Source organism: Rana temporaria, chromosome 1 (genome assembly GCF_905171775.1).
Source record: "Rana temporaria chromosome 1, aRanTem1.1, whole genome shotgun sequence".
Classification (NCBI taxonomy): domain Eukaryota; kingdom Metazoa; phylum Chordata; class Amphibia; order Anura; family Ranidae; genus Rana; species Rana temporaria.
This window is the reverse complement of record NC_053489.1, coordinates 142,890,107-142,916,915: the sequence shown is the minus strand read 5'-3', so window position 1 is coordinate 142,916,915 and position 26,809 is coordinate 142,890,107. Positions and strand designations below refer to the sequence as shown.

At 42.3% G+C, this 26,809-nt stretch overlaps 1 protein-coding gene across 1 annotated transcript in view; it reads left to right on the top strand.

The window, feature by feature from the left end:
- PGGT1B (protein geranylgeranyltransferase type I subunit beta) overlaps positions 1–10,050 on the top strand; it is a 47,794-nt gene extending 37,744 nt beyond the window's left edge. The window contains exons 7-9 of the mRNA XM_040343723.1: positions 5,467–5,651; positions 5,763–5,871; positions 7,317–10,050. Coding sequence (XP_040199657.1) covers positions 5,467–5,651; positions 5,763–5,871; positions 7,317–7,495 — 473 coding nt within the window. The 3' untranslated portion in view covers positions 7,496–10,050. The remainder of the gene's footprint in view (positions 1–5,466; positions 5,652–5,762; positions 5,872–7,316) is intronic.
- The last annotated feature ends 16,759 nt before the right edge of the window (positions 10,051–26,809 follow it).

Sequence of the window (26,809 nt, the reverse complement as noted above, 5' to 3'; positions counted from 1 at the left end):
AATTGTCCAATGACAATGGTGATACCGGTCAGGTGTGTTCAAACTTCTCCTTCAGTAAACAGTCTTAGCAGGGGGGGTTGCTGGAGTGATTCCCCCCCCCCTTTCCTCACAGCAAAACACTTGAACATCCCATAATAGGTATGCAGACTGTCTACCAAGCTCCAATCCACATAGCAGACTTAATTACCACAATAGACAATGGAATGCAATCACACCCCACCCCTTTTATCACAGCAAGCTGACTAGTATACATCAGCCAACACACAATATATATACAATATATACAATATCTGACCGCATTAAATGTGACTAGCACAGGCCATAGTGAGGTTCTCATTCACCCTGTGCCCCTAAAGTGACTCCCGTTACACCAAGTTTTTCAGCCCTTTTTTTAGGGCTGAAAATACCCCCTCGGTTTATACTCGAGTCAGTGTACCTGCATTCTTGACAGGCGTCCATTTTTTAAAAAGTTGCGGCTTCCTCCTGGCTTTCCGTTCCGTGATAGGCATTTGACACTGTGTTCTGCCTATCACGGAGGTCCTCATCCTCGGACTCGGTTTCCCAGCAGACACTGTGTTCATTTTTCCACCAATCACGGACGTCCTCTTGTCCGAGGATGAAAGAATGTAACATGTTAAATATTACACCAATATCCAGGGTGCAACATGCTTCTAATGCAGCATCCCCACTCACACCCCCTCCCCCCTATACCCCACTGTGGCAACAGACAGGGGATCCTCTTACTGCACTGCTATCTCTCATTTTAAAAAGTGTGGCTGTGCAGGTCACCTACCACACAGCCGTGTCAATGAATGAACTACAAGTCGCTCGGGGGTACAGGGCTTGTAGCTCTTGGTGAACTAGATGGGCGCTCATGAGCATCCTCGTAGTTCATTGGAGCTTCCTGTAGCTAAGTAACTGTCTGCAAATATGGAGGCATGAGAAGACCGCTGTCAGACGTGTCTTCAGGAGCCTGACATTGCACCCGAAATCTACTGATCACGGGTGCAAAAAAATAAGTAATACACATTTTTCTTGCAAAATCATGTGCATTTATTTTTTAACAAAAGGTAAACTTGGCCTTTTAACGATAAATTCAAAAAGCGTTTTTTTTTTTGTTTTTTTAATTGTAATCATTGGCTGCTAGTGTTACACTAATTTTGTGTTTAAAAAACACTTTAAAGGGGTTGTAAAGCTTTGTGTTTGCAGTCACTTGCTTCCGAGCCCCCGTTTTACTTACCTGAGCCCCGAATGTCCGTGGGCACGATCCCGCGTTGCTCTTCCCCAGCTCTTGACGGCTCTTCATTGGATAATTGATAGCAGCACAGCCATTGGCTCCCGCACGCATTAAAAATATGGGATCAGATGCATAAGAATGAAAATTGGGATTATAACTCACCCTTTTTATACCCTTAACTGATACAAAATTCTTTCTACCAGGGGAAAAAATGTTTTTGGTAAATGGATAATCCAAGGTGACATTCAACTAAAAGATGTTATGGAGCAAAACAACCTGTTAACTTTTCAGGAGCTAAAAAATAAAAAGGAAATGATGTTGGTTGATGAATGGCGGTACGCGCAATTAAAACACTTTTTTTGAAAGACTCCCCCAGCCTATTCGATCAGAAGTAAATCTTCGGCCCCTTGAAAAATTATGCGAGGGAAAGGCTGAAAAGAAGACAACCTCTAAGATATATAAGATCTTGAATGAGTCAAAATCACGGGGGGTCCCGCCATACATCAAGAAATGGGAGTTGGGCTCACGTGTAAATGAGTACGAGATCAGTCAATTAATAAAGAGGGTACATGCTACGTCGGTAAACTGTAATATGATGGAATTGAATTATAAATGCCTGGTGCGCTGGCACCTTACCCCGGATAAGGTACATAAATACTCAGGAACTACAACAGTTATGTTGGAGGGGTTGTAAGGAAGTAGGAACTATGGCCCACATTTGGTGGACCTGCTCCAAAATTAGAAAATACTGGGGGAGATGAGACAAAAAATTGGAGAAATAACAAACAATGAACTCCCAGGCGACCCGTGGGTATGCGTGTTACATGGGTCTCGAATGCCAACTAAACGCTACCTGAAGACATTACTCCCACAGCTCTTGAACGCTGCAAAGAATCAAATATCCCTTAACTGGCAAGAACCGGAGAAACCCTCATTGAGAGGGTGGTGCAATAATGTAGACGAAATTTACAACATGGAATGTCTGAGATTTAGGGAAGGAGAGGAACAGGAGGAGTGTGAAGAGAAGTGGAAGGATTGGATAGGGTACAAGCATACGATGGGCTATGCAGAAGTGATGGGTGCCTAACATAATAGAGAGGAAGTAGGGAAGCGAGAAAGAGTGGAGCATATACTAAAGAGAGAAGTTGGAAAGCCGGTGATATGTATTATAAAAAAAAAAAAGGACTAATGATCTCTGAAAATAACAGGCTTTTTACAAAACTATGATAATGCCTAGTACACATATACAGAAAGATCGCTGTACTAAGAAATGTTTCCAAGACATGTACATTTTATTTATTTATTTTTTGCCTGGTCATAAAAAATTACCAGCAATACATCCCTTTTGGTTTGCCAGTATTGGTTTGTAAGCTTTTGGTCTACGCCGGGGGTCAGCAACCAGTATATTGCTGACAGGTGACTGGTAAATCGCAGCCTGGGCTTGCTGACCAACCACATAAGAGCGTCAGAGTACAATGTAGAGGGACTACTTGTAAATTTGTAGCTGTAGTAGGGAGCAAGAGCTGCATAAGCCGATGCCTCCTCTGTAGTGCTGGCTTCTGTTTTATGCGGATCTTCAGGTCAGTGTGAAGCAATACACTGGGCATAATAGTATAAGGCCCCTTTAACACTACTGCGACTTCACTAAATTCTGCCGCGATTTCAGGGAATGCCTGTGTAGTGGCATTAAGTAGTGCAGGGACTACTTTGAAGTCGTAACGACTTGAAGTCGTACTAATATGAATGGTTGTCATTGGAAATCATGAGAAACGACTTGTCATGCTACTTTGCTATCGCAAATCGTGGGACAAGTCGTATAAGTGTGAAAGGGGCCTCGGGCTGATTTCACACTGATGCGCTGCAGTTTACCCAGACCACGTGTGCAGTGCAGTGTACCTGCAGCTATCCTGCGGGTTTTCTGTGCTTAGCTAGACTTCTATTATATCCTGCAATTTTGGTGCACGTTCTGAAAGCACACCAAAACTCATGAATGCATGAGTTTTGGTGCACTTTCAGAAAGTGCACCACACCTGCAGGAGCTAGTAGAAATCTATGGCAAAACCCTAACCCAGGAAAGTTGCAGATGCATTGCGCTGCACCCGCAGTGTGGGTAAACTGCAGCATATCAGTGTGAAAGCAGCCTTAAAGGGGCCTCAGAACAGTAAGGGTTCATTCACAAGTGCCGCAGGCATTGCTGCTCCTCTGAAAAGCGATTAGAGTGTGTTTGACAGGTGCTAAGGAGGCGATATGTTGCCTCCTCACCCCCTGATTTAAACCCATGATTGCCATGCAATTCATGCTATTGCTATACGGTAGCACGCCAATTAGAGGTTTAAATCGGGTGTGAGGAGGCGACACTGTGTCCGGTAATTTTTGACTTCTGCCATGTTGCTCAGGTAGATCTCCACCTCTTTAAGGTTGCCTACCCCTGGTCTACGCTGAAATCTTTTACTCCTACAAAGAGGGGGAAAAAAAACGCCTATTCCCTTCTTTCTAATTCCTCTCTTGTTTGGTGAAATTTTAGATTCAGTAATGTTTTCTTTGGTCTTGGGCCATTTTTCTCAGGAATTCTATCAGAGCAAGTGAATGTGGGAATGTTACTTTTTACTGCTCTGCCAAGATGGCAAATCATTTTATCTGTCCAAAATTGGAAATGTATTTTATGTGAAAAAATTTCTAAAATAAGACACATTAACTTCGTTTTGAAAAGTTGCCCACTTGTGCTTTCAAAGGAAATAATCAAATTAACCATTTAAATAGTATTAAATATGCCCTGACATCACAGACCACTGCCTTTTTGGTACTACAAACTGCAGAATTTGTGCTCACCAATTGACTAACTAACCTATAAATTGTGTATATATATATATATATATATATATATATATATATATATATATATATATATATATATATATATATATATATATATATATATATATATATATATATATATATATATATATATATATATATATTTATTTTAAAGTACCCCCAACAGATTATGATTTAAAGAGGAGCTTCAGTTGGGTATGTGAAAATTCAGTCGGCTGCAGCTGCTGACTTTTAATAAACAGACAGACTCCTGCTCAGAGATCCAGCACTGCGCTCACCCAAGCCAGTGTGTCTTCACCGGTCTTCGGTCTGGCATCTTACCTGTGGACAGTGACTCATTGCATCTTCACAGCCAGCTGCTCACTACGCATGCACAAGCCCCGCTGCAAATGGTCCTGCAGCGTTCTGGGACTTGTGATGTGTCATAGAAGGCTGCGGGGGGTGGGGGGGGAGAGAACTTCCACTCAAATCGCCTAGGCAATCTGAGCAGAAGTATGACCCGGGGTACCTGTCAAAACCAAGTAACCAGCCTTCTGATCATCCTCCTCCTTGGGGCCCAGCCTTCTGATCATATTTCTTGGTGTCCAGCCTTCTGATCCTCCTTCTCCATTTTGGGGCCCAGCCGTCTGATCTTCCTCGGGGGCCCAGCTGTCTGATCCTCCCCCCCCCCCCCCCCCCAGCCCTCATGGCCTGACTTTCTGATCTTCCTCCCCCTCATGACCTGGCCTCCGGATCCTCTTGACCTTCCTTTTCCTCAGGGCCCAGCCTTCTGATCATCCTCTTTCTTCTCGCAATAAAGCTTTCCGAGGAGGATCAGAAGGCCAAGGAATTCACATATGATTTTTAACAAACTTTAAAGTTAACCCATAAATATGAGCCAAAAGTTGGGAAGTTTGAAAATGTTTGCTCTTGGTGACTTGGCAGACTTGTTCATTCATCAAAGCCGACCTTGTACCCAATTAGGCTAGAGTCTAGACCTATGCAAGTTATTTTAGTAGCTCAGTTATGCTACTAAAATATTATTAGGTTTTTGCATCACCTAATGGAGAACCCATTTCAAAAACTACAAACATGGTATGCAGTAGTGATTAATCCATTGCTCTAAAAGTGTCACTGGCTGCTGCATGCTGGTTTTGTAGCTTATACTAGGAGGAGGAGCCCTTGGTATAAAAATATAAATATAAAAAAATAGTCCTAATGTCGTCTTAAATCTTCCTGTTCTGAGGTAAGTTTTGCAAGTTTGATCTTCCTCTATCTATGCTGATTCTGAACATAGTGTGTTCTGTGCAAAGCACACTCACACACACCAAAAAAAATCTAAGCACAGCTGAATATTTTTTTTAATGCATTTTTAACTTGTGTTGAATGTGTGTTTTTCATTCACATTTGATCAGGTGGTTCCACATTTTGCGGAATTGCTTCTCTTTGTCTCATGGGAAAGCTTGAAGATGTATTTTCTGAGAAAGAATTAAACAGAATACGAAGATGGTGTATCTTGAGGCAACAAAATGGTTTCCATGGGAGACCCAATAAACCAGTTGACACCTGTTACTCCTTTTGGGTGGGAGCAACTTTAATGGTAATTTTTTGTACAACTTAAACCGTATTGATTGTAAAACGTAAACTACCCTCAAAAATGGTTTAATCTATTTAGGTTGCTGACATTCTTTCCCATTTTCAACTATTTCAGCTGTTGAATATCTTCAACTACACAAATTTTGAGAAAAACAGAAATTTTATCCTTTCTACCCAGGACCGCCTTGTTGGAGGTTTTGCTAAATGGCCAGATAGTCACCCAGGTAACCATTTATTTCTTGCCATTAATCGTAATTGTATGCATAATGGGGGGGGGGGGGGGTTACAAAGTGTGGTGCAAGCACAAACTTGTACAACTCTTCGAAACCTAAAAAATTGAGCAGATGCAACCCCCAATTTAAAAAGGGGCACACAAATGTCAACTGATAGTAAACTTCACCTCTGTGATCTCTACCACAGGTAAGCTTATAATAAAGCTTACCTGTAGGTACATTTTATATCTCCTAAACCTGCACCGTTTTAGAGATATCCGCTTGTTTTAACAGCTGGTGAAGTCGCCTGCAAATGCGCTCTGAAGGAATGGCATACCGTTTCTTCAGAGCTCTGTGCTGTGGCTGTGACTCTCGTGCTCCTACGCTGGAGTGACGTCCTTGTAGTGTCAAGAAGCCCATGGACCCGGAAAGGAAGACCAGGTGAAGATGGAAGCACTCTCAATGGTGACAGTGCATCGCTGGAGGGCTTGGTTTCAAGGCAAGTCTTTCATAATGTGTTAGTAAATTTTACTACTGCTGTAAACAAATCTGTATATTTTCTTTTCATAGTTACTGTATATTATTCTTACCCCATTTACACTGATTTTCCCCTTGCCTTTTTCTTATCTAATCATTTTTAGATGAGAAACGGACAACAGGACATTTCTGTGGGCTAATGGATGTAAATGGTTGAGCATTTGTTTACATCCATTTCGGTCCATTTTTTCAGACTTGTAAATGGACGACGTCCATTTTTTATCCTGACCACCGCCGAACAACCATGAATCATCCCTGCGACGGTGATTGGTTAGTAGAATGCCGGTGAGTGCCAGCTCCTTAACAACCAATGACTCATCCTTGGCTGGCAGCCCGTATATTCATGGCTGGCAGCAGAATGTAAACAAAGGAGCCATCGATGAGAAACCCCCCCCCCCCCCCCCCAGCAAAGCACCTTGTCCTCATGTTAAGGGCCTCTTCCCCAAAACCCTAACCCAGAGTCCTAGTGGTTTGCAGGTGGGCAGAAGCAAAAACGGACATCCTCCATTTTCAGCTTTTTTGTTTTCATTCTGCTGTCGGGAAGGAATTCCCACTGACAGCAGGGATGAATCTTGGTCAGTAAGGACAACGGTGGGCAGATGTAAAAACAAAGTGTAAACTGATTTTTATTTTCTTTGAAAAAAACATGACTGAATGGATTATGCCTGTATGAAATGAGCCATGGAGTGTATAAAGCATGGAAACAATGAAATTGTATGTATCCATTGGTTGATGGCTTTTAAGAATAAGTATGCCATATTCAGGGTATAACATGTTACTAATGCAGTGGCCTTGCACCCTTGAAATATCTATACATGGCAGCCCAAATTGAACAAATTATAGTAGATGTACCCACCAACATATTGGATTACATTGTTGAAAAAAAAAAAAGGATAACCCTATACTTTACATCATTCTAGATGCCTTGCATGCATATTTTGGGATCTGTGGCCTTTCGCTGATGGGAGAGTCTGGCATTAATGAAATCCACCCAGCACTGAATGTAAGCTTAAAAACTTATAAACATCTTCAGCAGCTCCATGAAGCCTGGAAAGCCAAGAAATGTGAAAAGAGTTCAAACCATCTCAGCAGTGACTGATATACAGCTACATTGTGTTAAGTTGGAGAATCATAGCTCTTATTCTAAGCCATGTATTAACCAAGTGAGCTTCTTTTGTACTGGAGTAATTGGATCAAAGTGTCTTTGGTCAGTAACACTGTATTCTAAAAGTACATTCAACCACTTCTGTACGCTAATGGAAAAAAATGTTGGCCCTTGTAACTTTTAAGTGCTAATTATGCAGTAACCAATAGCAGACAATCTGAAACTTGTACCAGTCTGACTTTGAATTCTGATTGGTTGCTGAGCTTAACCATTTGCAATTAAGAAAATGAACTCTATTTAATAGAACTGATAATTTAATGAGTTATTTTAAGGTAATTACTTTCATTAGAAAAATAGCTTAACCTTGGTCTTCAAAATGAAAGCAATGACTTATTAAGAAATGAGGGTATTTTTACTACATTTGTCCTGTGTGATGCACATTGAATTCTGTTATCTGTTTGTTTGTACCGTCAGTATTACTAGTTTATTCAGTCGGAGAATACACAATGACCTGGAGTCTGCAGAGAAACCGTAATGATTGGTGAGTGATGTGAAAGCTAGAAAAGAAGAACGCATCTAAGCTCTATTGCCACTTATATACCTATATGGCACAATCGTGATACAATTTAAAACAAATAATTGCCCAGGAAAATCAAGATTGATAAAAAAGTGGTCTATAGTCATGTGAAAATGTAAGCAATTCAGACTTTTTGAACCCATCTGAAAAGGCAAATATTAGATCTTAATTCAAACAGTGCTTGTATGATGATATGCTTAAATATCAAGGGAACTTGCTTTTTTAATTATTCAACAACCATATCAATATATTAATGGTGTACTGTGGGAAAAGCAAATACACCCTTGGCCTCAGACGCTTGACCACTTCACCATACAAAATGTTTGTGGATTTTCTTGAATGAACTGCCCCTTTCAAATCCCTCACAACATTTGAATGGGATTCAAATTGGGGCTTTGACTAGACAATTCACCATTTCTTCTTGTTTGAGCCATTCTTTGGTGGATTTGGTAGTGTTTTAGATAATTATTGTGTTGAAAGATCCATTTCTGGTTCAACTTCAGCCTTTCTCATCATACACATTTTATTATGATGCAGAATTCATATTGGCTAATAACTCTTATCTTTCATGCACCCATGAGTCTACAGCACATCTATCCATTAAATCTGGTCTTTGCCTATATGTTCAACATTACAATCTGTAGTCTTGCTCTAATGTTCTTTTTGAGCAGCAAAAACTTTTTCCTGATACACCACCCATGCAAGGTTGAATTGGTGCAATTTCTTATTGTAGATGCATGCACTTTGCACTTTTACAACGCCTATACCTGCACATCCCATGATTAAATTTTGGAATTCTTGGACGTTTTAGAATCCTACACTCAGCTTTTGAACAAAATTTGTGGGTCAGCCAGTGCCGGACGAATTACCAGTTGTTTGAAATCTTGCACAATTTGTTGAATAACGTCTTTTACAGTGGAATGTTTGATTTCAAATAGTTTGGCAATTTTGAATCCTTTGCCAGACTAGGGTATCGATTACGGTATCTTTTGAGGGCTTCAGAGAGCTCTTTTGATCTTGATAAAACAACACAACACACCAACACCTGAATACTGTGTCCCTAATGGAGGTTCTAAATATTGGCATCTAATCTAGAACATGGAAGTTTAAGGGTTGATAAATGTAGGTGTATACCCAACTTTTTCCATGTACCAAATTGAGTTTTCATTATTTCAATTAGATTATGAGAATGTATACAGCATGTCAGTTTTTTATCTGCATTCACTGTGATGAAGATCTAATATTTGTTTGTTCAAAAACGTAAAAATTCCCAAGTGGTGTACTTTTTAACACAGCTGTATGCATAGTAACAGGTATAGGCACAAACCATTTTGGTCTGATCTGGTCCTAGACTGTATATTAAGTGCTCTCATTATGTTAAAAGACAAACAGTGATTATTTATGTTTAATAATTTCAGCAGCTTTTCTTTTTTTTAAGGTTTTATCATAATGTCAGGGTCCTTGAAATGTACATTCTGACAATGAAGTATTCTATAACTTTGGGACCTTGAGACATTTTATCGAATAGCTGCTTGTGTCAGATGTTTAGGGCACTGAGATTGCCTTAGGAAATAGAGGGGTTCCAGCAGGAACCACTCAAGTGCTTTTTGTAACCCGTCTGCATCAGAAAATTTCATTTAGAATTGAACTGTCCACTGAAGGCATATCCCTCACCTTTCCATCCATATAGAGTGTGTGTAATGTAATATATACACACACTGTCCAAAAGCCTCAGTAGAAAGAACTGTTGCAGCATCGATCATGAAATCGCCATACATCATGTCCTGAATACCCCAAATGTCTCAGTGTAGAACCTCCACTGTCTGGTGAAAGCAGTTTTGCATGTTTGACATAGGAATACCATATACAGGGCTACACAACAATTTATGTCCACGTTTCTCGCACAGTATTGCCTAGTACTGACCACAGAATGTGTGCTTTTTGCTGCAGTAAAAAATATTATTTAACCAAATTAGTTTATCATGATTTATATGATTTTTTTTTTTTTTTTTTTTTTACAATAAAATATAGCTGTACAGCAAAATTTCTGTGGACCCTTGTTTTTTTGTAGGAATTTACTGTTTTTTTATACGTTTTTTTTTATTCTGATGGAATGTAAAGCAGTATCGAACTTATGACTAACTGTAGACATATTTCAAAAGCTGTCCAACCCCCATAAAAATACCCTAGTGCCTCATACTGGCCAGTTAAAATTTCCAGTGCTAAAAATGTCTACTTGGCAGGAGCTAAAGGTTCTGGGTAGCCAAAAATTAGTGAAGCCAGTAATAGGCAAAATGTCTCACAAGGATTGTACATGGTTTGTGTATATCAATTGAAATTAGCTTTTTTTTTTTATTTGATTTTAGAGGCAGTAATTTTAAACCACGTACAATAGTGCAGTAAAACAGAATATAATAGTATATCCAGATTACAATGAAAAGTAATAAACCACACTAATGGGGGCATCCAATTAAAGGCTTCCAGCATGCATTCCCTGAGGATGACTGGCCCCCGAAAATCGAAGACTCTTGTAAATAACACAGTACAGAAATCCTTGTGATGATTATGAACAGTGAAACATACCGCTGTGCCACTTTTTTTTTATTTTTTATGAACAGATTAAATCGGAGGGGGAATGGAAGAAGGAAAGAATAAGAATAGAGGAAGGGGATAAAATGGATGATTTTTCTGGATTTATATAGCAGAAACAGTTTGCGCAGCACTTTACAACATGAGGGAAGACAGTACAGTTGCAATACAATTCAATACATGAGCAATCGGAGGGCCCTGCTTATTGGAGCTTACAATCTAGAAGGGAGGGTCAAGTGGAACAAAAGGTAACAGCTGTGGGGGATGATCAGGTGGAGAAATTAAAAATACAATTGTTAGGTGTGGGTAAAATGGGCTTCTCTAAAGAGGATGGTTTTCAGGGGTTGTCTAAAAGCTGATGGAGTAGGAGCTGGAGCTGGAGAGCAGGAGGTCTTGAGAAGAACAGAGAGAATGATTAGGTTGGTATTTTGAGACTAGGTCAGTAATGTAGCTGGGGGCAGAGTTGTGGATGGCTTTATAGGTAGTTTGTATTTTGAAATAAATGTGTTGGGTGAGCGGAAGCCAGTGGAGGGATTGACAGAGGAGTAACACAGTGCGGTTGCGAAGGTGCATGAGTCTGGCAGCAGCATTTATGATGGATTGAAGGGGGGATAGACTATGTAGAGGTAAACCAATGAGGAGGGAGTTGCAGTAGTCGAGGCGAGAGATGAACAGGGAATGAATTAAGAGCTTTGTTGTGTCATTAGTTAGAAACAGGTATATTTTGGAGATATTGAGGCGTCAATATTTGGACAGTGATTGGATGTTGGGCTTAAGGGAGAGTTCAAAGTCGTGCCATCGCTGTGCCATCGATTTTGTGACAGGGAGATCAGGGGAAGAGGCACGTGGGGGAGGAAAAATGATAAGTTCGGTTTTGTATAGATTAAGTTTGAGGAAGGGGTGAGACATCCAGACTGATATATCCGATTAGTAAATTAGTGATGCGCGAGGAGACGGAAAGAGTGAGCTGAGAGGTAGAGAAATGGATTTGGGTGTCATCAGCATAGAGGTGGTATTGGAAGCCATGGAAGGCTATCATCTGACCCAGGGAGAAGGTGTAGATTAAAAATAGGAGAGATCCAAGATCTTAACCTTGGGGGACCCCAACACAGAAAGGGAGAGGAGGAAGTAGATTTGTAAGTAATGCGAAAGGTGCGGTTGGATAAGTAGGAAGAGAAACCAGCGAGGAGTACAGTCACGAAGACAAAAGGAGTATTATGAGGAGGAGGAAGTGGTCTCAAGTGGGTATCAAGGGCAGCAGAGAGGTCAAGGGGTAGGAGTACAGAATAGTGTCCATTGATTTTGGCCATTAGTAGTTTGTTTGTTATAGGAGAGCAGTTTCTGTGGAGTGTTGAGGATGAAATTCAGACTGAAGGGGATTAAGAAAACTATTATCGGCAAGGTGGTCGCTCAGTCGGTTGTAGACCAGACGTTCAAGGAGTTTGGATAAGAAGGGGAGGAAGGAGATGGGGCGTAGGTTGTCTAGATTGGATGGGTCCAGTGAGGGCTTTTTAAGTATGGGGCTGATGCCATGGTGCATGTTTTTTAGAGAGTTGGGGAAGATGCCAATCTCCTTTGAAGCGAGAGGGACACTTGTGTCTAACAGCCAGCGTGACTCACAGTTAAGAGATTTCTTCTGGGTTGTTCCATAGCGTCCACATTTTAGTATAAGAAAAACCCTTTAACCACTGCAGCCCCAGAAGATTTTACCCCGTTAATGACCAGGCCATTTTTTGCAATACAGCACTGTGTTACTTTAACTGACAATTGCGCAGTTGTGCGACACTACCCAGATAAAATTGTCCTTTTTCCTCCCACAAATAGAGCTTTCTTTTTGTGGTATTTGATCACCTGTGCGTCTTTACTTTTTGCGCTATAAACCACAAAACGGTGACAATTTTGAAAAAAATAAACTATTTTTTACTTTCTGTATAAAACGCATCCAATAAAAAAAAAATGTAAAACAAATTTCTTCATCAATTTAGGCCAATACGTATTCTACAAATTTTTGGTATTTTTTTTTAGCGGGACTGCAACATTGCGGCGGACAAATCTGACACCAAGTGACACTTTTTTAATGACCAGTGACAGTGCTAAAAAAAAAAAATGCACGGTCACTGCACTGGCTGGGAAGGGGTTAACATCAGGGGCGATCAAAGGGTTAAATGTGTTCCCTGGGCATGCTTGAGTTGCTAACTGTGGGGGATGCTCTGACTGGGTAAAGACAGAGGTCCGTTTTTTTTTTTGGGGGGGGGGCGTGACCGGACGGACGTAGGTGTGCGGTGCGAGAGAAGCATGTGAGATGTGGTGAGAGATGTGTGTTGTCTCCCACGGTCTATCCGCCCTAATTATGCAGCCTAAATTATCTGCCTACATCCCAGCCTGATCCCGGAAACCGCTGCTAATCCTGCTACCGATTTACCTTGACGGAGAAAGAATCGGAACCGCTGTTTTGTTCTGTCTGTTTTGGCGTACTTCCCTGCCAGAGCGTCCCCGTATCCCGTGGCTACAGACTCGTATCCAGGAGCACGCGATTGGTGGGCTGCGGTCAGCTGATGGGGGGGACACATGACCGATCCAGCGAATCCCGGCGTGCCCCGAGCCCGCGGCTAGAGGAGCCAGCTTCAGCGGACAACAGGAGATTCCTGGGAGCTCTTCCATCGCCCTCCGCACCCCTGTTGTGTGAAAACGGGGGGGGGCACCCGATACTCAGTAGTACGGAGCGGGAGGACTCCAATCTTAGCTTGTCTTTACACAACGGTGACTACCGCAACAGCTGCAGCAAACGGTGAAGCCTGAGTGAAGAGGGGCTAAAGGGACGGAGTGAGTAACTTATGATATTGTGTATGAACTAGGAACATAATTAAACATAAGTAATCAGTAATTCAGTTTTATACCTCAATCAACTGAATCAATTAACTGAATCAAAACTGTAAACCATAAATTTTCACAAAATCCGCACACTGCACTTTATCTCTTCCTCACACAGCAAAAGGAAGTGGGAGAGAAAGAGCTGTTTAACCAAGGCTATTTTTTACAGTGTAAAAAAACAGAAAATTATTAACCTCCCGCAGGAAGGGCTGGAATATCTATATACATTTTTTTGTATACTGGTATTTTTGGAAAAAGAACTGGAAGATTACTATTAGCAACCTGCTGCTCCCTCCTTTTTTTTTTTTTTTTTTTTTTTTTTTTTTTTCTCGGTAAAACTGTTGCTGCCATTTTTTACACTACGTTAGTGGATTTTTGATATAAGGGAATACCTTGGGTATTATCATTCGTATTCAGCAAAAGTATAAGTCCCCTGCCTCTGCCTCTTTTTCTCTTTTTTTGGGGAAAAGGGAATAGAAATAAGCAGCCATGTCGGGCCCACAATCACTGCAGTCTAAGGACAAGGAAAAAGATAAAGTTGCATCTAACGCAGTGGCTGCCAAGTTAGAGATATACGCGCACACAACAGATCATACCCCAGTAAAAGGGGGGGCGTCAACCCAGACTAAAGCAACAGTTGACAGGAAAAGTCAAGGACCATCGGTTAAAAATGTCACCAATAAAACCACATCTGATAAAGGGACTGAGATAGATCCAGGGGGGGGGGGGGGGGTAGGGGGGGAACCGATCACAAAACAGGCCCACAGGGATTACCTAGGAGGGAGTAGGGTGGGAAGGGGAGGGGGAGGGAGAGTAGCAAGGGGGGGGGGGGGGGGGAGTATTTAAATATAGTATATTGGGGAGAACAGAAATATTTGATTACACTGAGGGGAAAATACGCATATACACAAATGGTACAAACCTTGGTAAAAAGGAAATTAACACAGATAATACATTTAAAAGGAGTAAACACAAACGTTACAGAATATAAAGATAAAGCACATAAATACATTAAATAGTAGGATGGGGAAACAATTAAAGTTGGGCCTCAATAGCACATTAAGAGATAAAGGGAAAGAAAATAGATATGTATACATACGTATGTAAGGGTGGAGGTGCATGTATAGATATATATGTGACATATATGTGTAGATGTGTATATACGTATATGCACATGAAGGTAATGGAGTCGAAGTACACTGGGTGCACCAGATGTCGTAAAAAGGGGAAGGAAGGAGAATGAAAAGGGAAGGGGGGAATCTCCCTTTTTATTTTATTTTTTGCTGTGTATAAATTTAATGGACCTTCTCCATGGGTAAGCAGGTAGATACAATCTTATCCTGGAATGTTAGGGGCCTGCATGACCCTACAAAAAGGATTGCCTTGTTTACTTTCTTTTCGCAACAAACCCCCACTATCATATTCTTGCAGGAATCTCATCTTACTGATGATACTATCCAATTGTTACATATGTCTAAATACCCTGTGCAATATCATTCGGTTCATACTAGATATTCTAGGGGGGGTTAGTATATTGTTTTCTAGAACTACTGCATTTGTTAAGCAGGATGTGCTTGTAGACCCCGAGGGCAGGTTTATTTTTTTTGATGGGGAAGTGGGAATCGTGCCTATGTGTCATTGCAAATGTATATGTACCGCCACCTTTTTCGCTGATGGTACTACAGTGTCTAGCTAGGTTCTTGGCCAAACATCCCCAACTCCCCGTATATGTCCTTGTGGATTTTAATAGTGCAATGGATATCTCTTTGGATATATATAAAAAGTTTTCTCCACAGGGCCCCAGGGCTTACACTCCGCTTGCTAGATTTGTGACTGAGTTGGGACTGGTAGACCTGTGGAGATGTAAATCTCCTCTTCAGGCTCAGTTTTCTTTTCATTCTGTGTCCCACTCTACACTGTCTCGCATAGATTTCGCCCTGGGTAATGACTTAACGTTTCCCTTTGACCCAGTGGTGACGTATCTGGCTAGGGGTCTGTCGGACCACTCCCCGGTGCAGATTTCCTTGGACCTCCATAAAGCATGTCTCCCGATGCACTGGAAAATGAACCCTTCGTGGCTCCAATTATTTACTGATACAGAGAGCATGCAGATGCAGATCCAATACTTTTTGGATGATAACAAATCATCAGCTGCGCCGGGAGTGGTATGGGGTACGTTAAAAGCCTTTATTAGGGGGATGTGTATAAAGGAAATCAGTTTTATTAAAACGAGGAATAGGCAGTGGGCCAATGATGCGGAAAAGGCGGTGGAAAAAGCAGAAGAGGTGTACTTGCTGGACCCCACCCCTGAACATGGGAGGGAGTGGACTGATGCATAAAAACTTTATCGCACTATTCATCTACAGCAAGCTGATAAGAGGTTTTTCACCTCCCAAACTTATTTTGAAGAGGGGGAAAAAACTGGCCATATGTTGGCTATGATAGCTAGGTCACAGCAGCCACCTCAACTGGTACATAGTATTACGACATCAACACAACTGACCGTCACAGACACACCTTCTATATTGAAGGAGTTTTATTCCTTCTACCAAGATTTATATTCTTCTAAGGTGACATACCCAATAGATGACTTGACGTGTTTTCTGGAGTCTATTACACTCCCCCAACTTAAGGAGATGGATAGGGAGCATCTTAACGCACCTCTTACACTTGAAGAATTTCAGACAGCATTGGCTACCTTCCCAAACTCAAAAGCCCCGGGCAATGATGGACTGCCAATTGAATTGTACAAAAAGTTTTGTGGAGTACTCCTACCGGAGTTACTCCATATGCTTGAAAACGCATTTGTCTCGGATTCTTTGCCTGGATCAATGTATGAGGCTGTAGTGGTAGTAATATTGAAACCAGGAAGGAACCTAATAAGCCCGATTTATATAGACCTATCTCACTGTTGAATACGGATTTGAAACTCCTCACTAAGGTGATTGCCATGCGACTTTCGGCGGTGGTGACTGCACTAGTGCATCCGGACCAGTCCGGCTTCATACTAAATAGATCTACGGCAAATAATTTGCTACAACTTTTTTTTTTAACATGCAGATCCCTACTGATAACCAGGGAAATAGAGCTATACTTTCCTTAGACGCCACGAAGGCTTTTGATAGTGTGGAGTGGGAGTACCTGTGGAGAGTTCTGGAGAAGTTTAATTTGGGTGAGGGTATAATTTCTTGGATTAAATTATTGTAATAAGCACCAAAAGCGTGTATCCTGATAAATAATACCCTTTCACCCTCTTTTGACTTACAAAGGGGAACGAGGCAGGGATGCCCCCTTTCTCCCTTGCTCTTTGCCCTGGCCATAGAGCCCTTGGCGGCCGCAATAAGGGGAAATTCAGATATACAGGGTTTTTGACGGGGAGAATTAGATAAACTGGCACTATATGCAGACTATGCGCTGCTGTTTTTGGGTGATGCAGGTAAATCCCTGATCCATCTTATGGAATTGGTTCACACCTTTGAAACTTTTTCCGGTTTTAAAATTTATTGGGATAAATCCACTCTCCTTCCACTGGACCCGTTTCCGGGACCTTTGCCATAGATTTCTGATCAGAATAAAGCTGCAGATACATTTAAGTATCTGGGTATTATGGTACATACTAACTTGATCAATATATTAAGTTGAATGTGGAACCGGTCCTTTAAAAAATTTCAGGAAAAAACAATCAGTTGGATCAAGTTGCCGCTGTCCGTCGTCGGGCGCTGCAACTTGATCAAAATGATCTGGAACCCCCAGTTACTCTATGTGCTTCATAATGCTCCTATTTGGATACCTGCCCATGTGTTTAAAAGATGTAATACCTTATTTCGTGCATTAATATGGAGGAAACAGGTCCCAAGAATTAAACTGGAAACTTTACAGGAGAAGGACTTGGGAGGTCTAGCAGTACCGAACCCATTTTTTTATTTTGTTGCAGCACAGCCACAACACCTGACAGGATGGTCATGTCCAGGGCCCTCGGACCCCATTAGAAATCTAGTATGTACGCAGGTAACTGGGGATAACCTGGTGGAATGTATAGAGGCAGGGGAACTGGGTGCAGCGGACCAGTACCCTACTTTACTACTTATAGATGAGATCTGGAACAAAACTAAACGGCATATGCAATATATGGGATATACTAACTGGTCATGTATATGGAAGAATAGCAATTATCCAGAGCTCAATAAATTACAAAACTTTTCTAATTGGGAGAGACGGGGGGTAAAGTATATCTCACAATTATATTGTGGAGGTGTATTTAGGGATTGTCAGTCCCTACGGGCGGAATTTGATCTGCCTAATACGTCCTTTTTTCAATATTTACTTACAATTACGACATGCTATCATGGCGCAGGCCATAACCTCCACATGGGAATTCACCAGTCCGGTAGTGCTTATGAAGCGAACTATGGCGTCCTCTAGGAAAGGACAAATCTCGTCTTTGTATGGCTCCCTTCTGGATCACGTCTCTAGGGTAATGACTCTGAGATGCAGAGCTGGCTGGGGAGACGATATAGGACATATTTCTGATGGGGAGTGGAACGCAATATTGGGTAATGTTCTTAAGGTATCGCTGTCAACTCAGAAGCTTACTTGGCTCTTCATTATTCATCGTACATATCGTACACCTGAAAAGTTGTATAAATGGCGTAGAAGAGATGACCCGTTCTGTCCCTGTTGTTTAGTGGACAATGGGACACTTGTGCATATGCTGTGGAGGTGCCCGAAGCTGCAGCGCTATTGGGCTGCGGTGGTGGCTACTATCAATAGCATATGAAGTCTTCAGTTACCTATTGATCCTAAACTCTGTTTGTTGGGATGGCTAGACGAAGAACTATACACGCCAAACATTTCTATTGCTATCCTTAGGGTCCTGTTTTTGGCCAGGAAACATATTGCTTCCTATTGCACAAGCAGAGTGGATTATATCGGTAAATGATTGACTCGTTAGGGAACAACTTGCGTATAGGCAACGGGGCAGTCCGGGGAAGTTTGAGAACATATGGGATTCCTGGTTGAGTACGCCAGGTTTGGCACCGCTGCGGCTTGCGCAAAACAGGAACTCTGGAGATAGAGCTGCAGCGGCTACTATGCGGGCCTAGATGGTGGTACGGAATGGGATTTAACTGGCAGGGGAGAAGAGGGGGACCCATTATTGTCTATGAGTAACTTGTGTGGAGAGTAATAGTATAAGGTGAAGGTCTCTGGAGAGATGGCTCCTATACTATAGTATAAAGGCATCTGGATTTATTGAATATAACAAATGCAGTGCTGAAGAATATAACTGTGTCGTATTGCTTTTTCTGTGCTCTCGATGATACGAGAAATCTGTTTTGTAATATATCTTGCAATGTTCTTGCAAGTGAAAATGTTTGTATGTTTTTATATGCTTTTTTCAATAAAAAATAATCTGATTAAAAAAAAAAAAGAAAGACAGAGATCCGTCTTCCTGCATAGCAGAAACACAAGAGCTCCATCATCTCCCCTGTCAGAACGGCTACCTGCCTTGTTTACATAGGCAGATCGTCATTCTGCCTTGTGTGGGAATGATCGTTGTTTGTCGACAGACATCGATTCCACCGGACTTGCTGATTGGTTCCCCCTCTGTCCAATCAGCACGTGATTGGGTCTCCGGCGGCGCATGCCCCCTAGAGGCTATTGCGCGAAATGACATACAGGTTTGGGGAATAGAGCCACTTTGCAGCAGTATATGTACTTGCGGCCGGCAAGTGGTTAATGCTAGAGCTGCATAGTTGGTGGTTGTTTTTTTTTTTTTGCTCAATATTACTGCCATAATTGTTTCCATTTCATTGAAAAGGGTCAGGACTGATCAATGTAAAAAAATAAACAAATTGCTCATATGGTGCAAGCTACACATGCAGCAATGGATCTGACATTAGGGTTAGGGTTTCCCCATGGAGAATAAGGCTAGGACTCAAGGAATTGGAATAGGGACCTCCCCTAGAGGTCAGAAGGAAGGTTCCCAGAGGTCCAAGGTCCTGAGGAGTGGCTGACCCACCCCCACCAAAGTGTACCACCTACCCCAACTAATTCGGGGAATGAACAAGTCAGTGAAAGTTGTATGCGCTTGATTTCTGATACATGCTACTTGTGTAGTTTACACCTTTTGGGAGCTTTTGTTTTATTGATCTGTTACTATTCCTCGCACTTGATCAATTAATAGCAGTTTTAGTTTGCTAAAAAAACATGTTTTTAGCTTTCACATTCAGGCCATCTCCCATGCATTACATAGTAGGTTCGCTTAAAATTCTAAATCTTGCATATTCATTGTAACCGTATTAAAATTTTGATGACTGTTAGGTCTTATTTACACTGGCACTGATGCCTGTACACCATGAACAGGCCTCTCATCCTAATGCGACGGGCATTTGGCTGCACACTGTGTTATTAGCTGTTTACCCATATCCATTCACGTGACGCATTAGGACAAGCCGCTGGATCCTAAAAGAGTTGCACACCGGACCTTCTGGCTAAGGTCACATATAAACAAATGGTCTTCTCAGTGTATGGGCATCGCCTCCAGTGTGAACGAGGCATTAGTCAATGAAGCTTCTAGATCCAGCCCCACTAACACAGTCCCATGACAGTACTTTATACTTCAATTATGGGCAATGATTATCTCCCAGATGTTTTATGGTTTTGGCAACTATACGAAAAAGTTATGCATGATAGTTTACACTTGTGAAATGTATTTTTTTTTGAGTGTTGCATCTGCTTTTATGCAAAACGATCTACCGTATTCTTCATATTATAAGGGACAGAGAGCTGTGTAGTAATTCTATTTAGAAATGCTATATGAATTACCTGCATTGTGAAGTCTTCGGATGGTGCAAATTTAGTATTCCCTATGTACGCGTTCCAAAAATAGCTGTAGTATTGTTGGGTGCTGTAATGACCACCGACTGGAAACCGTAGACAATCAAAGAGTAGAATTGTCGTTGGGTCACCAAGGATTCCTCAGAAGGATGCAAAGCTTTAGTCACATAGTCACATGGTACACATAAAGCAATGTTTCGGCGCCACGCATGGCCCCTTCATCGGGCAAGTGAGCAATTTGCCTGACGAAGGAGCCCTGCGTGGCTTCGAAAATATTACTGTGTGACCACCATGTTAAAGCTTTGGATCCTGAGGAATCCTTGGTGTGCTCATGACATTTCTAGACTTTAGTCTTCTGGTTGTGATGACCTATAGAGGGTGGGGGGGGGGGGTGTTTGGTGTGAGCAATATACTGACTTTTTAGCTTCCTGTAGCTTGCTGTGTCATTTATCTCTTCCTTTTTATTTTTTTTGCATTCATCAGACACATCAGACTTTTTGACTAATTCCAGTATGTTCTCAAGAACAGTTGCTACAGGCACTTGTGTTTAATTCATCTCAAGTGTCTGAACAAGGCCGATCTTGTGTTGTAATTGTTGTCGCTATACTAGAAAACAGGAGGAGGAACACCACAACTGAAGGGCCTGTAGTTTGCTGACTAAACAGGAAAAGGGCTGACTAAAGGGATACAGCTCTAGAAATGTGTTTAAAACAACAAAAAACGCAAAGTATCGTAGCAATGGATGTGTGTTTTTTTTGTTTTTTTATGAAATACTGTAGCCTAAGGTTGTTCAACCCCTCCTTGAAATATTTAACTTGACAGCTAAAAATGGCTGTTTAGCCGCATTTGGAATTACTGTATTTATTGGCGTATAACATTCACTTTTTTACCCTGAAAATGGAGGGTAAAGTGTGCCTACGTGTTATACGCAGGGGGCCGTGGAAAGTTTTATTTTCACGCCCCCCCCCCCCCCTATTTTGGTTAGTTAGGACTACAGATACGCAGAGAGCCGCGAAGTGGCCTGTAGCTTATCCATGCATTTGCAAATGTGTGCAACCAATCCTCTGCTTTTAACATACAAGTTAGACAGTTGAATTTGGCTTGCTGTTTGGGTGGTAAGTTTGAGCCTGGTTATTACGCATTTATTACTTTACTACTGTTTGCATCAAATCGCATCTCATTTAAAGTCCCAACTTCCTCTTTTTCCATTTTCGGGGATGGAGGCATGTGTCTATATGCCTCATTCAAAGTCCCAAACCATGTTCTATGTCGTTTTATTTTCGTGAAACTTTCCACTTAAGCCCCGGACCAATATGCTGCTAAATGCCCAAAGGCGTTTTTACAATTCGGCACTGCGTCGCTTTAACAGACAATTGCGCGGTCGTGCGACGTGGCTCCCAAACAAAATTGGCATCCTTTTTTCCCCACAAATAGAGCTTTCTTTTGGTGATATTTGATCACCTCTGCGGTTTTTAATTTTTGCGCTATAAATTTTGAAAGAAATGCAATATTTTTTACTTTTTTGCTGTAATAAATATCCCCCAAAAACATATATAAAATTTTTTTTTTCCTCAGTTTAGGCCGATACGTATTCTTCTACCTATTTTTGGGGAAAAAAATCGCAATAAGCATTTATCGATTGGTTTGCACAAAATTTATAGCGTTTACAAAATAGGGGATAGTTTTATTTATTTTTTACTACTATTGGCGGTGATCAGCGATTTTTTTATTATGGCGGACACTTCGGACAATTTTGACACATTTTTGGGACCATTTCACAGCAAAAAATGCATTTAAATTGCATTGTTTATTGTGAAAATGACAGTTGCAGTTTGGAAGTTAACCACAGGGGGCGCTGTAGGAGTTGGGGTTCACCTAGTGTGTATTTACAACTGTAGGGGGGTGTGGCTGTAGGTCTGACGTCATCGATCGAGTCTCCCTATAAAAGGGATGACTCGATCGATGCAGCCGCCACAGTGAAGCACGGGAAAGCCGTGTTTACATACGGCTCTCCCCGTTCTTCAGCTCCGGGGAGCGATCGCGACGGAGCGGCTATAAACGAATAGCCGCGCCGTCGTCCCGGATAGCTCCCCGCGGGAATCCGACCGCCGCATGTAGCGGGGGGGTGGTCCCGATCGGACCCCCGACCCGCGGAAAGGCAAGGACGTACCTGTACGCCCATTTGCCTGTACGTGCCATTCTGTGGACGTACATATACATGCAGCGGTCGGGAAGTGGTTAAAGTTAGGGTGCGTGTTATACGTCGAAAAAATACGGTATTTATTTTTTGGTTAAAATGAAAAACGACTGTAAATGAAACGCTGCTAAATGCGAGTTACCGCGTTTAGCGCTTGAAATGCCTCTAAACACAGCTTCTGAACAAATTTTTTGGGGTTCCAGAAAAAGCCTCTAAACTCAAATGCCTAGAAAATACTATAAACGACCCTGGAAAAAAATGCCCAACTTCTCCTTAGGCTCCATGTACACGGGTTGTTTTTGCAACCTCTACTGAACGATTTAACTTAACAGATAGTAACCCACATTTAAGATGTCTGTATTGCTGCCTTTAAATGCTGCGTTTTGCCGCATTTTTTTATTTTTTTTTAATGACCAAAAACTATAAACGAAATGCTGCTAAATGCAGGTTGCTGTGTTTAGCCGCGTTTTAGAAGCGTTGGAAACTTCGGCGTCTGAACTTTTTTTGCCCAAAAAAGGCCTATAAATGCAACTGCCTAAAAAAAGACAGTAAACTAACCTGTGTACATGTAAGAGTGAGTGAATAACTTTTTTTGTATAGCGCTACAAATGCGAACTAAATCGCCTCAAGGTGCTTTTTTCATCCGGTGTCGTCCTTCTCCTTCAAAAGAGGTAGGTCTTACGTTTTTTCCTGAAGGCCCGATGGTTTTCTTCCATGCGGATGTTGGTTGGTAGAGCGTTCCATAGCCGTGGTCCTTGGACTTCAAATCTTCGTTCTCCCTTCGATTTGTAGTGGGACTTGAGGATGTAGGAGGAGGTTTTGTTTAGACGATCGGAGAGTGCGACATGTACACATAAGATAACATTGAATGAGTTCGGGCGCAGTTGAAAAAAGTGTCCAACTGCCTCTGAACATCCGTTTAGCAGCAGCAGTGTACATGAAGCCCAAGTGTGAAAAATACCTAGTTCTTTTGTCTTTTAACCACTTCAATACCGGGCATTTTTCACCCCCTTCCTGCCCAGACCAATTTTCAGCTTTCAGCACTGTCACGCTCTGAATGACATATGCGCGGTCGTGCGACGTGGATCCCAAACAAAATTGACTTTTTTCTCCACAAATGGAGATTACTTTTGGTGGTATTTGACCATTTCTGCGGTTTTTATTTTTTGTGCTATAAACCAAAAAAAGTACTTTTTTTTTTTTTTCTCTGTTTAGGCAGATATGTATTCTACATGTTTTTGGTAAAAGAAAATTGCAATAAGCGTATAGTGGTTTGGTTTGCGCAAAAGTTATAGCGCCTACAAAATAGGAGATGGATTTGAATTTTTTTTTTTTTTTTACTAGTAATGGCGGTTATCTGCGATATTTTTTTATTTTTTTTTTGTTAGGACTGCGATTTTGCGATGGACACTTTTGACACTATTTTGGGACCATTCACATTTATACAGTGAACAGTGCTATAAATATGCACTGATAACCCCTTCACTGCCAGTAACATTTATACAGTAAACACCAAGGGGCGATCAAGTGGTTAAATGTGTTCCCTAGGGAGTGATTCTAACTGTTTACACACACAGATCCACATCCCTGGCTCTAACTGCTGATCGTGGGTACCTGGCGGACATCGCGGCCTCTGGGCACGCGCATAGGCGCCTGAGAATGTCATATGACGGTCACTCAGGGTGGCAGAGCCACCTTGTGGCTGTCCTATTACTATAGGCGGGATGTGAAGTGGTTAATGAGAAGTGAGCCTGTGTGTAAAAACACCTGTTTTGCTTGTGAAATGCCATGCAAAAGTTATGACAAAATCTTTTAAATGTTTTACTTCTACCACCAAAATAAAGCTAGAGGCATTAGGGTGGATGAGCAGAGGTAATAAGCATATACAGTATTTGTTGGCTATGATATAGTCTGCGATTCTATATCCTGCAATACTCTTTTGGGTAACATGATATAAATTTGCCTTTGGGTCGCGTGTCCTGCAGCAGCTCTGCATTGTAAGTGCCATTGTCAACAGACTTTTAATTGCCTTGTAAAACTTTGTTGACTGTACAGTAGCATCCCAGTGCATGGCTTTAGGTAACTTTACCTGGAAGAGGAAGACCCCAATTTCTTGTGTTGCAACAGGTAAGTGTATGCTTTGGATAGCACTATCCTGTCACTAATGCTTCCTAACTGAAGAAAACTTAGTGTAATTGGTAGGGTTGTCCCGATACCACTTTTTTAGGACTGAGTACAAGTACCGATACTTTTTTTCAAGTAGTCGCCGATACCAAATACCGATACTTTTTTAAAAATGTGTCCCCAAATGCAGCCATGTCCCCCCACAGATGCAGCCATGTCCCCCCACAGATGCAGCCATGTATCCCCCCATGCAGCCATTGTCTCCCCCATGCAGCCATTGTCTCCCCCATGCAGCCATTGTCTCCCCCCATGCAGCCATTGTCTCCCCCCCCATGCAGCCATTGTCTCCCCCCCATGCAGCCATTGTCTCCCCCCCATGCAGCCATTGTCTCCCCCCCATGCAGCCATTGTCTCCCCCCCATGCAGCCATTGTCTCCCCCCCCCATGCAGCCATTGTCTCCCCCCCCCATGCAGCCATTGTCTCCCCCCCCCATGCAGCCATTGTCTCCCCCCCCCATGCAGCCATTGTCTCCCCCCCATGCAGCCATTGTCTCCCCCCCATGCAGCCATTGTCTCCCCCCCATGCAGCCATTGTCTCCCCCCATCCAGCCATTGTCACCCCCCATCCAGCCATTGTCACCCCCCATCCAGCGTCTCCCCCCATGCAGCCATGTCCCGCTTACCTGCATCCCCGCTGGCGCCGACTGTGTAATACGCCGGGAACATTACAACTTTGAATCGCTGTAATGATTGGCGCCGCGTTGCGTATAGACACTCCCCCTCGCTCGGGATTGGACAGTTCACCCGAGCGAGGTGGAGTGTCTATGCGCGGTGCGAATCATTACAGCTATTCAAAGCTGTAATGTTCCCGGCGTATTACACAGTCGGCGGCAGCGGGGATGCGGCGAGTACGAGTACTCCCGCAAATACTCTGAATCGGTCCCGATACCGATACTAGTATCGGTATCGGGACAACCCTAGTAATTGGTTACCATATTGCACTAAATTGTGCAAAAAATTACAGCGGCTGCAGATTGAAAAGAAAAGCTAATTTTAATGGCATTAAATTGCAATATGACCTTTTCTAGTATTTGTATAATTACCTACGTTTAAGTGCAATTATCCTTGAAATTTGTTTTAGCTTCTACAGGAAATCAAAAGAATGAAAAAAAAGTCTCAGCCCTCATTTATGATCAGTGTTAAGACTATAGGTGCCATGTCATCATAGATATCTATGCAGGTGCATTATTGTCTTTGTCAGCACTTCACTAATAGCCTGTTGTGCGTTGTATTTTCTACTCACTCCCTGCTTTATCCTCCTTGGACCCTGTACTAGTACCCCCATCCATTTGAAATTGGTGGGCTACAGGAGTATAATTCCCAACATGGCTGCAAAGCATTGCAGCAGTGGAATGTACGCCCTCTGTTCACTGCCTCTGCAGCTAAAAGGGGTAGCGGTTTGGGGGCAGTAAAACCACAGCTCAAAGGTAAGGTTTTACCACCCTCCCCAACCTCACATGTGAACAAGGCAACCAGACCAGTGTAGCTAGAAACTGTGTTCCTGATAGCCAGCAACAGTGTCCCTGCTCACTGCCAAACCAGTCCCAGTGTCACCAGACCCGAGTATGCCAACAACAGTGTACCTGATTGTCGCTACACAAGTCCCAGTGTCACCAGATCAGTGTAAGCCAGAAACCATGTTCTAGCTTGCTTCCACACCAGACTAGAGTATGCCAGCAACAGTATCCTTGATCACCACCACACTAGTCCCAGAGACACCACGCCAGTATAAGCCAGCAAGTGTTCCCGATTGCTGCCAAATTAGTCTCCAGTGTTGCCACACCAGTGTAAGCCAGTAACCATGAACCTGATCACCGCCACATAAGTCCTAGTGTCACCAGACCAATGTAAGTCCGCAGTAGTGTTTGTAATTACGGCTACACAAGTCCCAGTGTAAGCCAGCAACAATGTTGCCTCTGCCTGCTGCCTCTACGGACCATGACCTATTTATTAACCACATTTCTGCCTGCTGCCTAGACCATTCCATTGCCTTTTTACTGACCATGTCTCTGCCTGCTGTCTGAACATGACGCATTTGCATGTCCCTCCGACT